The sequence below is a fragment of the Nanorana parkeri genome, unplaced genomic scaffold (genome assembly GCF_000935625.1).
Source record: "Nanorana parkeri isolate BGI_ZX_2015 unplaced genomic scaffold, ASM93562v1 scaffold588, whole genome shotgun sequence".
NCBI classification, from domain to species: domain Eukaryota; kingdom Metazoa; phylum Chordata; class Amphibia; order Anura; family Dicroglossidae; genus Nanorana; species Nanorana parkeri.
This window is the reverse complement of record NW_017306856.1, coordinates 702,931-716,554: the sequence shown is the minus strand read 5'-3', so window position 1 is coordinate 716,554 and position 13,624 is coordinate 702,931. Positions and strand designations below refer to the sequence as shown.

General features: G+C 46.8%; 1 protein-coding gene across 1 annotated transcript in view; it reads right to left on the bottom strand.

The window, feature by feature from the left end:
- SCRIB (scribbled planar cell polarity protein) overlaps positions 1–13,624 on the bottom strand; it is a 127,989-nt gene that overhangs the window by 72,806 nt on the left and 41,559 nt on the right. The window contains exons 6-14 of the mRNA XM_018562648.1: positions 11,829–11,892; positions 11,669–11,724; positions 10,860–10,878; positions 9,846–9,990; positions 7,969–8,087; positions 5,652–5,851; positions 4,701–4,867; positions 3,042–3,169; positions 1,866–1,985 (exon numbers count right to left, since the gene is read on the bottom strand). Of these exons, the coding sequence (XP_018418150.1) occupies positions 1,866–1,985; positions 3,042–3,169; positions 4,701–4,867; positions 5,652–5,851; positions 7,969–8,087; positions 9,846–9,990; positions 10,860–10,878; positions 11,669–11,724; positions 11,829–11,892 (1,018 nt within the window). The remainder of the gene's footprint in view (positions 1–1,865; positions 1,986–3,041; positions 3,170–4,700; positions 4,868–5,651; positions 5,852–7,968; positions 8,088–9,845; positions 9,991–10,859; positions 10,879–11,668; positions 11,725–11,828; positions 11,893–13,624) is intronic.

Below are 13,624 nucleotides of genomic sequence, written 5' to 3'. Positions count from 1 at the left end.
CCGGCCCGAACGCACTGGAACACCCTCCTGATAGTGTAACAGGGTCCTTAGTGTACTGGTGTTTGTGCGCTGTTTACGATTTTGGTGTGGACACTATTTCTGAACACTTAGAAAATCTGATTGAATACACAAAGTTTATTAAAAAGGAGAATTATGAGGCGAGTGATTTTCACTCAGCCTCATAATCTGAGCCGACCTGCGACAATGAAACCATCACAGGTCGCCTCAGTAGATCGGGAAGTGAGCGAACACATACTGTCGCTCGCTCACTTCTCGATCTATCCCTGCAGGGATTCCCCCCCTCCCCTGTCCAATCCTCCTGCATTGACTGGCACAGCTGGCTCTGCCTCTGGACACACAGAGCCAGGTGTCAATCACGCAGCTGGATGGATCCAGGCAGTATTGTCGGGATCCATCCCGGCTGTGACGTCTCAGTATACTGAGCTTCGGGTCATGGGAGGACGCTAGTTTGTGTCCTCCCGTTAACCTGAGAACTATGGGGAAAAGCCCTGACCCCATAGTTCTCCTTTAACTCCTCATGATTTGGTGTGATGTGAATATTATGTTTCACTGTACCATGGATACTTGGACAATAATTGACACGTTGTTTTGCACTTGATGTATGTTAAGTGAATTGTTTTAGTTTGGTTCTAACTCGGCACATTGTGATATTGCATGTTTATATGTATTCTCCTTAATAAGGTTTCAGTGCCTTGCAGCTCATAATTGGTAGATATTTCTGGCGTGAGGTGATTTTTTGGGATTAGTTTTTAGTTTATTTTTATTACATTGTTGACGAAAAGGCTAAAAGCAAAAACTAAAATGATTCTGGGTGCAGGGTCAGGAGCACTTGTACTTATTTATTGATGGTGGCAAGTTCAATACACCAAACTGGACTAAGCAAGAAGAGACTTTAGGTAAGGAGCACATTTGAAAGAGATTCTATAATAAGCACTGAAGAGAGATATAAGAGGAAGTAATAACAGAATATAGAACGGAGATAGAGACAAGCAAATATTGTCTAAATACAAGAGCCATGTGTATTCTTCTTGAATCTTGGTGAGCTTTGTGTATTTCTTCCAGTTCTGTGCAGTAACTCAGTGTGTAATAAAGACCGGTCACTGCTACTCTCTCCTTGTGCCGGGTGACTGGAGACAAGACCATTCGTCATACTAAAACCTAATGAAGGGGACCACGCGTGGCCCCAAAACATTGTTTTTTGACAGTCTGCATCAATAAAGAAGATGGATTATTGACACAAGACATAGGTGTGCTGGTGACATTTATCATATATTTGGAGACAAGACCAGTCACCCTGCGCAAGGAGAGAGAGCAGTAGTGAGTGGTCTTTATTACAGGAGGGGGCGGAGACAAGACCAGTCACCCTGCACAAGGAGAGAGAACAACAGTGAGTGGTCTTTATTACAGGAGGAGGCGGAGACAAGACCGGTCACCCCGCACAAGGAGAGAGAGAGCAGCGGTGAGCAGTCTTTAATACAGGAGGGGGCGGAGACAAGACCAGTCACCCTGCACAAGGACAGAGCGGCAGTGAGTGGTCTTTATTATAGGAGGGTGTGGAGACAAGACCAGTCACCTTGCACAAGGAGAGAGAGCAGCAGTGACCGGTCTTTATTACAGGAAGTTCCAAGTCTCACACTGGTTTACTGCACAGATCTGGAAGAAATACACAAAGCTCACCAAGACTCAAGACGACAACACATGACTCTTGTATTTAGACAATATTTGCTTAACCCAGACCTAAGATTGAAACTCTCCTACTTGTATCTCTTATTGAGAATCTCATAGAAAAGTTTAATTATAAAATATTTGCTGCAATTCTGCTGGACAAAAGTTCATGGACTTACCTCATCACTGGGGGACACTGCATGCGGTTTGGGGGTGAAATGCTCGTTCCTGCGATCCTCAATCCCCTTCTTCATCACCTTTAGTTCACTGGGGTGAGGTGTGGCCCTTCTATGCAGACCCTGAAAAATATCATCACATGACCAATATTGTCAGTGTGAGCAGCCAATCAGCAGCACGTACCGCACTGGAATAAACACAACTGCAGACATTTTATTCAGATATACTGTAGATGGAAAGTATCAGCTTATTGCACATGTTATGTTGTAGTTAAAAACACGGTTTGTGTACCGTTTATACTAGGGATGCACCGATACCGGTATTTTGGTACCGAGTACCGATAATTTTTTCCGGTACTCGCCGATACCAATTTCCCAGTAACGGAAGTCCCATTCAGGAAGCCAGGTGGCTTGTAATGACTTGCCACCTGGCTTCCAGATTAACAAGAAAGTCTGTCCCATCTTACCTTGGTATGTCCAGCCTGTCACCCCCGGGGCCTCTCTAGTCAGAACGCGGCCTTCCTCCCGTACCCAGCCGGAGCAGTCTGGCCGGCCAATCGGGAAGCCGGGCTGATTGGCCGGGAGGCCGGCTCCATGCTCTCTCGCCACGGCTTCCGACCAATCAGGAAGCCGGGCAGTGTGTAATGATGGGCTGCCCGGCTTCCTGATACAGGAAGTACTCGTGCTAGGCATCGGAGCATTTGGGCGAGTACGAGTACTCGCCCAAATACTCGGTATCGGCACCGATATTGATACTAGTATCGGTGCATCCCTAGTTTATATATATGTAATGGGAACGGCCATATCTGATCTTTAGACACACAGACTCTGGTACACTGCAAGTGCCTCAGGCAGGACCTGTCTCACTGAGAACAAGCGACTCCAACAACATGAATCACTCACAATATTCATTGCACCCGGGACTATGTGATCTAGGTTCACCTAGGATTTAGCTTATGAGGGACTGCAAAATCTGTAGCTTTCTACTCATGAAAGAGATATTGTCACTTATATAATATTATTGCGATTTGATCATACTGACTTGAGCCCTTATTGATCTGTGTGTGTGTGTTGTAATGACAGGTCCTCAATAACCAGTACATGTGGATCACATCATTATGAAGACCTGCAATCAGACACAAAACAGAATCCTTTAGTAATAAAAGCAAAAATTCTTACCCTCCTCTCTGCTGCAGCCTCGTCATCTTCTTCCTCCGCTCCGAGCTCCTCCTGAAACTGAATGACGCTGACGCGGTTGAGGTTTCCATCTATCCAGCTGTCATCCATGCTGTTTTGAAGGGGGCTCTCTGAAATCACATTTAATAGGTCGTGAAGGTTTTCACCTGTTTAAAGCCCAATAGCATCAGGTATACACTGGGGGAAGGGGAAATAAAGAAAATAAATGCAGATCTATGATCACACAGATGCTGATGTCTGCACACTTTGGCACACAAAGAGCTGCTGGATACACTTCGAGGGTGCCCCGGTTATAATGTACATATTTTTAGTGAAGCTGTTTTGGTCATCAGGTATTGATCACTGTCATTTGAAATGGACAGTCGGAAAGAATTCTTCCTGAACGTTGCTTTGTCATCACGCTCTGCCTACCTCTGCCCTTTTATGATAAGTGACATGGGCTGCTACACTGTCTATGCACTTTGTAGACATCAACAGATGCTGAAAAAGGCTTGTGTCAAACAGTCTTGAGTCATAAAGCCACAAAATACACCTAGTCATTACATGTTTATAAATATATAATTTATTTACTACAAAAAAAAAAAAAAGCACAAGATACATAAATAAAAGTAAAATTATTGTAGCAAAACCACTAGACCAGCAAATCCTGACTGTCCATTCCACCCACAAGGTAATGTATTCCTAACTAAACAAAGGGTGATTAAAGGTAATCAAAGGGTAATCCAAAAAAGGAAGCCTTGGCCACTCTAACCCGATGGAGAGCTTGGCCCCGCTACCCCGATGGAGAGCTTGGCCCCCTGCGAGCAGAGCCCACTAGCACAATAAAGGAAGCCTTGGCGCACTACCGCAATAAAGGCAAAAAACCCTAAGTAGAGCTGGGTCCATATCCACAATACATAATAGAAGGGCCCACAAAGCCAACGAGAGAAAAAGAAATATAAATGGCCAGTTCCCAACCACAACGCTAATGACATGCAGTGCGTCAGTGCATTAAAACTAACTCACTTCTGCATCTCAAACCTTGCCTGGTGTTCAAATAAAAGCCCATCCCAACATAATAGGCAAGCGCTAAGAAAGAAAATTACAATTCTCTTAAAAGAGAACCTGTCGCTAGACCTCTTTTCTTAAAATGAGAACCTTGAAGCAGTAGAGGACAACACACACGATGCAGGTTTCCCCAATAAACTAAACTTTTTCCCATATTGTTACCGGTCTAACTTTAGTAGGACTCTGACCACTTCATCAATATCAGGTCTGTTCAATATCATATTAATAATAATTACACAGAGATTAAATGTATCAAACAAGGTAATCTGGCCTATAATCTTATGGGGAGGTTGCATCTGTTATATTTTTTGTAAGAGGACAGGGTCTCTTTAAATGAGAAACACGACATCAGTGCAATCATCTCTGAGATCAGAGGTAGGCAAACTCTAGCCCTCCAGCTGTGGTACAACTACAAATCCCATTAGGCATTGCAAGACTGACAGCCATGGGCATGATTCCCAGAGGCAGATGCATAAATGGGATTTTTAGCTTCACCACAGCCCGAGGGCCGGAGTTGGCCGACCCCTGTCCTAGATGGACCAAGACTATAAAATGTCAGCAGCCATGAAAAGCAGGAAGAGCTCTTTGCAGTACCGATGCTCGGAGACGGCTGCTGCGGCAGGAGGTAGCAGGTGAGCACTTTGGATCCAGTTATCTCATCATCTTCGGTCTGAAATTTTAGCATTGGCTGGGACTGGTTCTCTGCCAACCAGAGAGCTTTCAGATTGAGGTTGGTCAGCGCAAAGGGCAGGTTTTGCAATCTGGAAAGAAGATAGAAGGGCAGTGTAAAGTCAGAGACAGATTCAGATAAGAACACAGGAATAGAATCAGTCCCCTAAGATCATACTGGTTCCGGGTACACAAACATAAAACTAATAGGCAGCCAGTAATATATGGGGGGGGGGTTTCAAATGACCTCTTTCCTCCCAAGGACTAGAGAATACATTTTTTGGAGGATGGACATATTAGACCTTATGTATCAAAGTGTTATTACTAAGAACTGGACAGACAGACACCCTATTTATCAGCAATGACACAGGCCCATAGTCCAGCTGAGGGACTAAGGCCCCTTTCACATAGGCAGAATGATCAGGTGAACCTGTCAGTTTTTAAGCAGACCTGATCGGATGCCCAATGCTAATCTATAGGCAGCTGGGTGTGAACAGATGGGCGTCTGTTTCAGCCAACTTAGGTCAGGTCGGGAAAAACAAACGGATCAGAGAGCCGGAACAAATTGTGCTGGATCAGGGTAATCGGATGTAAACTGACACATCAAATTCCCCCATAGACCGACATGTGGTCCAGCAGGTTTAGTTCTTTCCTCCATCACATGGAGAAAAAACTGGATGAGCACAGATGCCACCACTGTGACCCGTACGGCTCCGATCCGTGCACAGATCCCCGCCTGATCAGCCCATGTGAAAGGGGCCTAAAGCATACGCTGAAAAATCTGCAGCTCAGAAGGCCTCCCCAAGTGACCAGTAACGAGAATGTCTCACAACCCCCACCATAGATATAATGCATCCAAATACACAATACTGGTACCTGTTCCCCGCCACGTCCAACACGTGCAGTTCGGTGGCGTTGGCCAGCTCTGGCGGGAGGGAGGTCAGCTGGTTATCACGCAGGCACAGCATGTTTAGACTGGAACAGCCCCCGATCTCACTGGGCAGAGAGGTCAGCCGGTTGCGATCCACATTCATATTGGTCAGCTTGGTGAGATTCCCTGTGGATTTCGGTAGATACTGTGGAGGGGAAAAAAAAAACCAAAAACATTCACAGTAAATTCCAAAATTGGAGCAAGAGATGGAAAACGGGGAAGCAGAAAATGACCACAAAATAGAGACGCCTAGTAGGATAACATAAAGAAGCAAATGAAAGGGAGATCATTGGGCAGAAGAGAAAACCTTTCATATGTCAATGCCACCCCCACCCAGCTCCTACGAGGAATCAGCTAACACTGAAAGCAAGGGGGCGGGGGATCAGTTCTGGTCCCCAATACTGCCTGATGCTACAACAGGTCAATGGAGCTTTAAGTGGAACAGCAAAACTTTAGATGAATGCGCCAGAAAACTAGTTAGGGCCTGTCCAATAGAATCAGTTTGAGATGCTTCTGTGATCATTCAGGATTCATTTTTAGATTGTAAGCCCTCAGGGGCAGGGCCCTCCTTGCCATCTTGTCTTGATTTGTATTGTGATTGCAATGTCTTCCTTATATTGTAAAGCGCTGCGCAAATTGTTGGAGCCATATAAATCCTGAATAATAATAATAATAATAATAATAACAATACACAGATGCGTTTGGCCTGCAGCTAACCTCCTCCTGATCTGCATCAACTGGATTTTGCATTAACAAAAAGGGCAACCCAAGGAAAGGGCTCAGAACAAGTATTACTAAATGTTGTCCCTAGTCTGGAGAACCCCCCCCATCACCACAATACCCCATACAAGCCTTAACTGTAAACTCTACCAATGCAATTCTCCTATCTTCAGGTTCAAAAATATCTGTTGATCTTGCCAGAAACCTTGTGAGCCGATAGCATCCTGTGCTCACAACAAATGCACAAGGAGGGGTTATGGAGATGGGTAGAGGTCTGTGTTCCTTGCAATTAGTTAGAGATTAGGGATGCACAGATAGCGTTTTTTCGGTATCGAGTTCCAATACCAAGTACTGATACCGGTACTTCCAGTAGCATGGAGCCGGCTTCCCGGCCAATCAGGAAGCCGGGTCATTACCCGCTGCCCAGCTTCCCGATTGGCAGGGAGGTTGGCTACATGCTTTCCAGCCAATCAGTACCTAGCCGGCTGTTTGGCCAGGAAGCCGGCTTCCCAGCCAAAACAGCATGGAGCGGGCTTCCTGGCCAATCAGAAAGCCAAACCGCAGCCCAGTTTCCTGATTGGCTGGGAGGCATGGGTCCATGTTCCCGCCCAGCACAGCTGGTCAGAGGAAATCTCCCTCTGACCGGAAGTTCCGGTATCGGGGGTAGGTATCGGAGCATTTGGCCGAGTACTATTATCAGTATCAGTGCATCCCTATTAGAGATGAAGTAGGCAGGGCTGACACCACGTGCTAAGGAATTCAGAGTGGTGTCGGAGAACACTATATTTCTGGCACATCAACAGTTATTTTTCTGTACTTGCAGCATTTTAAATGATTTGCAAATGGCAAGGTTGACGCTGGCCTTTTTCCACTGCCAGTGAGCCTCAGGTGCTGCTTCCCATAGAAGTGGATGGCTGTAAACTGGTATACTTTGGACTTGCAGAAGTAGGCCTATGCACAGGGATGCACAACCACGGATGCAGACAGGGTTGAGCACCTGTACATGTTAACACAGGTCCAGAGTATACCTGCGCACAGCCATATACTTCTACGGGAGGCTGTACACAGCATCTATAGCTCCCTGCATGGGAAAATACGCCGGAATTTACTTTATAAAGCCACAGGAGGCCATGGGGAAGAGTTCTAAAGGGATAAAACGTGAGCAAATGTGCATATATTCCCGAAATACGTTACTTTTAATCTTTGCCTTGAGGCTTTAACATAAACCCATCTGGACAAAATATAAAGTAGGTGTCCAATGCCTCTCCTGAAAACGCCGGCTGACTGGCTGACAAGGTGATCCAACAGCCTTAAGAGCAGTTCAACACAGAACAAGTAGGCAGATCAGAAGTTCTGACTTGCTCAATGCTTAACCTAGGTTAGTGCACAGAAAGCACAGAGGCCAGAGAGAGCCAGGTAACTAGTATTTTCAGGAGGTCAGAAAAGCCACCGACACGGCTCTCTCCTGACAGGCTTCCCTTTACAGCCTACTGATTTAATCATCCTTTAGGTCATAGTGCAGACATAGTGGCACCAGATTACCGTCAGCAGGTTCTCCGTCAGAATAATCTCACTCAGATTTTCACAGTCTCCAATGGACTCGGTCAGCTGGGTCAGGCGGTTCTGATCCACCTTCAGAATGGACAATTGTTTCAGCTGTCCTGAAAAATCAAGAAACGCAAACATATTAGCGTGGGGATGGCAGAAGGGAATGACCTATCACCTGCACCCAGTGGCCTGCAGGCTAGCCAGTGATCATCCAATGTCTGACATGGGGACGGACCTATGGCCTGTACCCAGCGGTCTGGAAGTTAACCAGTGATCATCCAATGTCTGACATGGGTACGGACCCATCACCTGCACCCAGCGGTCTGGAAGTTAACCAGTGATCATCCAATGTCTGACATGGGTACGGACCCATCACCTGCACCCAGCGGTCTGGAAGTTAACCAGTGATCATCCAATGTCTGACATGGGGACGGACCTATGGCCTGTACCCAGCAGTCTGGAAGTTAACCAGTGATAATCCAATGTCTGACATGGGGACGGACCTATGGCCTGTACCCAGCAGGCGGGAAACTAACCAGTGAGAACACACTCTCTGACTAGGACATAATTATCTGTGAACACAGCTCAGGGCTATTGATTATGGAGGGGCAACTCTTCTTGTTATATACTAAAAATGTCCCCCCCCCCCACGATGCCCATCTAAGTTTGTTAATTGGTTCTTCCAACACAACAAATGGCTGTTACATATCTATAAGAATACATTAAATCAGCAAAGAATAGCATCCAAACTTACATATAATGTCTAGGGCTGCGGAAATTAACGATGAATTTCTCGATCGTTCATCTTTTTGATCGATTTACATTTTTTTGATCGCTAATGAAAATACTCACCTCTCCGCCTGCTTCCGGGAGTCCCGTCGCAGATCCGGTGACGTCACGGACATAGACGTCACTGGACTCCTCCCCTCTAACCCAAGTGGCTCCGTCGGCTAACGAAGGGAAGGGGGGAGGAGTCCGGTAACGTTGATGTCCGTGACATCACCGGACTCCTCCCCCTTCCCTTTGTTAGCCGAGGGAGCCACTTGGGCCGGTGATCTGTCGACACTGAGAACTTATCGAGTTCTGCGACCACCTGACTTCCGGTTTCGTTACAACTAAGAGGTTTGCCCAAGAAACTTGTTCCGCACGAGCACCAGCCAAGGCATTGGCCTATACACATACAGCACAGCAATGAAGTAATAAAATGAACTCGGATCACACTCATCCAGCACGTTATTATTCTGAGTTGCCCTACTCAAGCGGCGGCCATATTGAGTAGGGCACGTGAGATTAATAACGTGCTGGATTAGTGTGATCCTAGTTCATTTTATTACTTCATTGCTGTGCTGTATGTGTATAGGCCAATGTAGTTGGGAGGAGTCCGGTGACGTCGATGGAAATCCCGGAAGCCGGCGGAGAAGTGAGAGTTTATTAGCGATCAAAATAATTTTATTCAAAAAGTTTAACGATTAATCGAGAAATTAATCTGTAATTTCCACAGCCCTAGTTTTTACCTATGGGTCGATTCCGACTGGGCATTGCTTCTAATAATGTTACATCAGTCAATATTTTAATTGACGAATCGTTGGTTTGCGATGACTCGTACACATGACTTCACACAAAAATTGCATAAGAACGTGACCGAGTGTATTTCCCCTCAATGTTGCCGATCCCCCGCACAACACAGCAGGGGCAGCGACCGTCAGGAGAAAAGCATGCTATCGGCCTCTGTTTGACCGCGCCAGTTACAGAGCCACTAACTCGGCTTCGATCAGGGCCTATGTACAAATATTCTTATAGCGGATACCCACACCCCCACGGATCACGGGGGGCCCTGCGCACGTGCTCCGATTACCAGAAACTCTACTCACCTATGCCGGCAGGTAAGCTCATCAGCAGGTTCTGAGATAGCAGCAGGTCCGTGAGAGACACCAGGCCGCTGATCTCTGCAGGAAGTTCCTCCAGCTTGTTCTCTGAGAGATCCAGACACACCAATCGCCGGAGATTGCCCAATTCCTGCAATACAGAGGGAGAGATGATCACAACTGCTGGCACAGTCCTCAGTGCTGAATAACAGACAAAACTTAATACTGAACTCTGGCCTTCCCTTCACTATTCTACAGTTACAGGTTCCTATCCTGGACTGAAATTGCTTCTCACAATGTGCATTAGAAGCTGCATCCAGTCAGATAAAGCTCCGCCTCATTTCCTGGCTGGAGGACATCCAGCATTATTTAGCTCTGTCCTCCCCAACCTGACGGTCCCTGGCCCCGCCCCTTTTATTTATAGGATTTCAGTTCTTTCATTTATGGAGGGTGAGCATTACATGTGGGACGTTACCTAGGGTGGTCGGCATGTAAATAGACGCATGCCTAGAAACAACCATTCCTTCAGGCTGACACCCATCTCATCAAGGCATTTGCATTACTCCTGCCAAGAGCCAGCCCGCTGCTTGCATCAGCGCTGGGGGGCTCTGGAGAGAAGCACAGAGGCAGGGTGCTGTGATGTTTTCAGGAAGCTATGTACAGCACCCAGCCAGCTCTCACACCAGCCGTGATCTGCCTGCATTGCAAAAAAAAAGCACAGCGCCCCCGTAATGCTATCACCAGGTATAAAATAAGGTACCGTATTTGCCGGCGTATAAGACAACTTTTTATACTTAAAAACCATCCCCGAAAATCGGGGGTCGTCTTATACGCCGGGTATACGTCAGCCCGCTGGATGTGCGGTAATATGGTTATGTACGGTAGCTTTTTTTCCTTTTAAGTTCTATTTTTTATTTTTTTAACTTTTAAAATCCCCGCCGGTTCCGCTACCCCCTGCGACTCGGACGCTCGCAAGGGACGGAACCCGGAAGACGAATGCCGGCATCGGCCGGAGGACACAGCAGGGATCGTGGACAAGGTAAGAGACGCTACGCTGTAATCCCCAGTGTGGCTCGGGGTTAGCGCTTGGGGCACTGAAAATGAACCCCAAGCCACACTCGGTAATACCGCCGAGGTGGTTAGTGGGTGTATGTAAACATTATTTTGGGCTATACTCGTCTTATACGACGAGTATAGCCCAAAACCTATGTTCTAACAGAAAAATTAGGGTGTCGTCTTACGCGCCCAGGTAAGTATAGGAACGTCACCAGCATGACTCAGATGTCAGTGTTACCTATGTTGAATACGGCGCCATCCGCGGTCACTGCGAGCACCCTCAATTAACACTTGGGAATTCCGGTAAGGAGTGCTACAGGTCCTTGGACTCCAGTCTTAAATAGATTTTATTTTTAAAAAGGGAGGAAGCAGGAACTGGGAAGGAAAAATATAAACAGACAGCGGACGGGAAGGGGTTAAGTGTTGGGGGTTGATTTTTATTTTGGCACTGACAGCCATGCGCTGAGGACAACCATCGCAGGACGCCAAAACCAAGCGGGTTAATGAAAACCCCTCTCTATAGGAAATCCCTTTTATGTAAAATTCCAAACTGTTTGGATAAAGTCCAAATGATTCTGCAGAGCAGCGATAAACCTCCCCCGGGGCTGCAAAAGATGCCCTTTCTGTTAAAACGAGCCACCAGACGGCGGTCGGAATTTCTTCGGGATGAGGAAACCGATCAGCTTTCATTCTTTGAATCAGAATTCGCCAAGCTGGATTGCGGAGGTTTGGCAGGGAGACAAAACAAAGGGGTCCGGGAGTAATTCTTTATCCGTGGCTTGTCCAGCCAGAGTTCTCGGAGGTTGGGAAGGGCACCGAGTGTGTCAGGCTGTGGAGGAGACAACGGGAGAGATTAATAGGTCAGGAATCATACCGGCAATACATTCAGCTACAAGACCAAACCAAGCCTCTAGAGATCGGCTCTCTCCTTACCAGAACTTGTAGGTCATTGCTTCCAAGATCCAAATGTTCCAATTTAACCAGGAATGAAAGAGAACTGCAAACAGCAGAGAGAGAGAGAGAGAGAGAGAGAGAGAGAGAGAGATTATTAATTAAATGACTTTCTTACAAGACCACCTTCTCTCATCCTCACTGTGACTGAACATTAGAATCATAGAACACTTGTGCAGACTTCTAAGTGACATTAAAGTCAAAAAAATGTTTCCCCTCCAATGTTAATGTCAGCACTTACCTTAACCTCCCTGGCGGTATGATTTTTAATTTACATGTCATTTTTCGGTCTATTTTTTTTTTTTTTTTAATATCCCGCCAGTTCCACCCCCCTGCGACACGTACGCTCGCATCGGCAGCAGAACACAGCGCGGCTCGAGGGACAAGGGAAGTAAATGCAATGCGGCTTTACCGAGTGTAGCTCGGGGTTACCGCTTATGGTATGGAAAAGTAACCCCGAGCTACACTCGGGAATACCGCCAGGGAGGTTAAATGATGTCTCTTAATCAGATCTTCCTCTTCTTTCCTGTCCTATTCAGCCTTCTCTCCAGCACTGCGGCGCGTCTCCGATCCAGTGCTGACTCCTCGGTGCTTGCTGGCACTTCCTGTGCCACGGTGTCTGCATGCGGGTGCACGCGTCCATAGACTTACCTTGCGTCTCTCCTCGTCTCCCGGCCGAAAATCCGAACTGCGCCCGCCCCAAGATCCTTTGCGGCCGCCCGAGCAGTTTCGGATTCTCGGGCGGGAGTGCGCGGCGAATGCAAGGTAAGTTTATTTTATAATTTTTTATTTTTTTTAAAACTTTTTGCATATATCTACAGCTCGCCAGCCTTATATATATGCAAAAAAAACGGAGGGTTTAGAAACCCTTTCATTCCAAGGATTGGAGTGGTGGGGGGTCCACAACTTTCACATCTCCTAACCTGTTCCTGGACAATCAGCACCTACCCTGACCCATTCCATGGTGATTGAACTGAGGCGTCAGTGCTACCTGTGTGGATATAAACGCTGGGGTATGTCCCCGACACTCATTGGAACTGAAAACGTGGCTTGGAGAAGCTTTAATATTACAAAACATGTCCAGTTGAATGTGACAAGTTACTATTAGCTATGCCGTGACCTGGACAAGGCCACCTGTAGCGCTCCCCCTCTTACGTTTGTCTAACATTTGTCATCTGGCCAGAGGGTACGTTCATGGTTGGCTGCCATCTAATGAATGGAGGTTACCTTAAAGGGTTTGTCCAGACATTACCCAAATTTACTCCCCAAATCTCACCCTCTTCTCTAGATCCAGTCCCAGCATTTTTTTTTAACCTTATCCCTGTAGAGAGAAGTTTTTAATAATCCCTGTGACATAATCATGTAGGGGCAAGTCCCTGGGAGCTCAGTTCCTTTTGAGAAGACATGCTCTCAGAACGCTTTACCTACACAGTGTGGGGATAGGATCATGGGAGTCATGGCAACAGCACTGTTTTGCTGGGGAAGAAATCAACACATATGGAGAAGAACAGAGATTTGCGGAGATAGGCAGAGTTCTACAGTTTAGCAGGCAGGGCTGACAACACTTAGTGACCCCCTAACACTGGCGGTCAGTGGAGAAGGTCCCCCCATATATTGGCAGTCAGTGGAGAAGGTCCCCCCATATATTGGCGGTCAGTGGAGAAGGTCCCCCCATATATTGGCGGTCAGTGGAGAAGGTCCCCCCATATATTGGCAATCAGTGGAGAAGGTCCCCCCATATATTGGCAGTCAGTGGAGAAGGTCCCCCCATATATTGG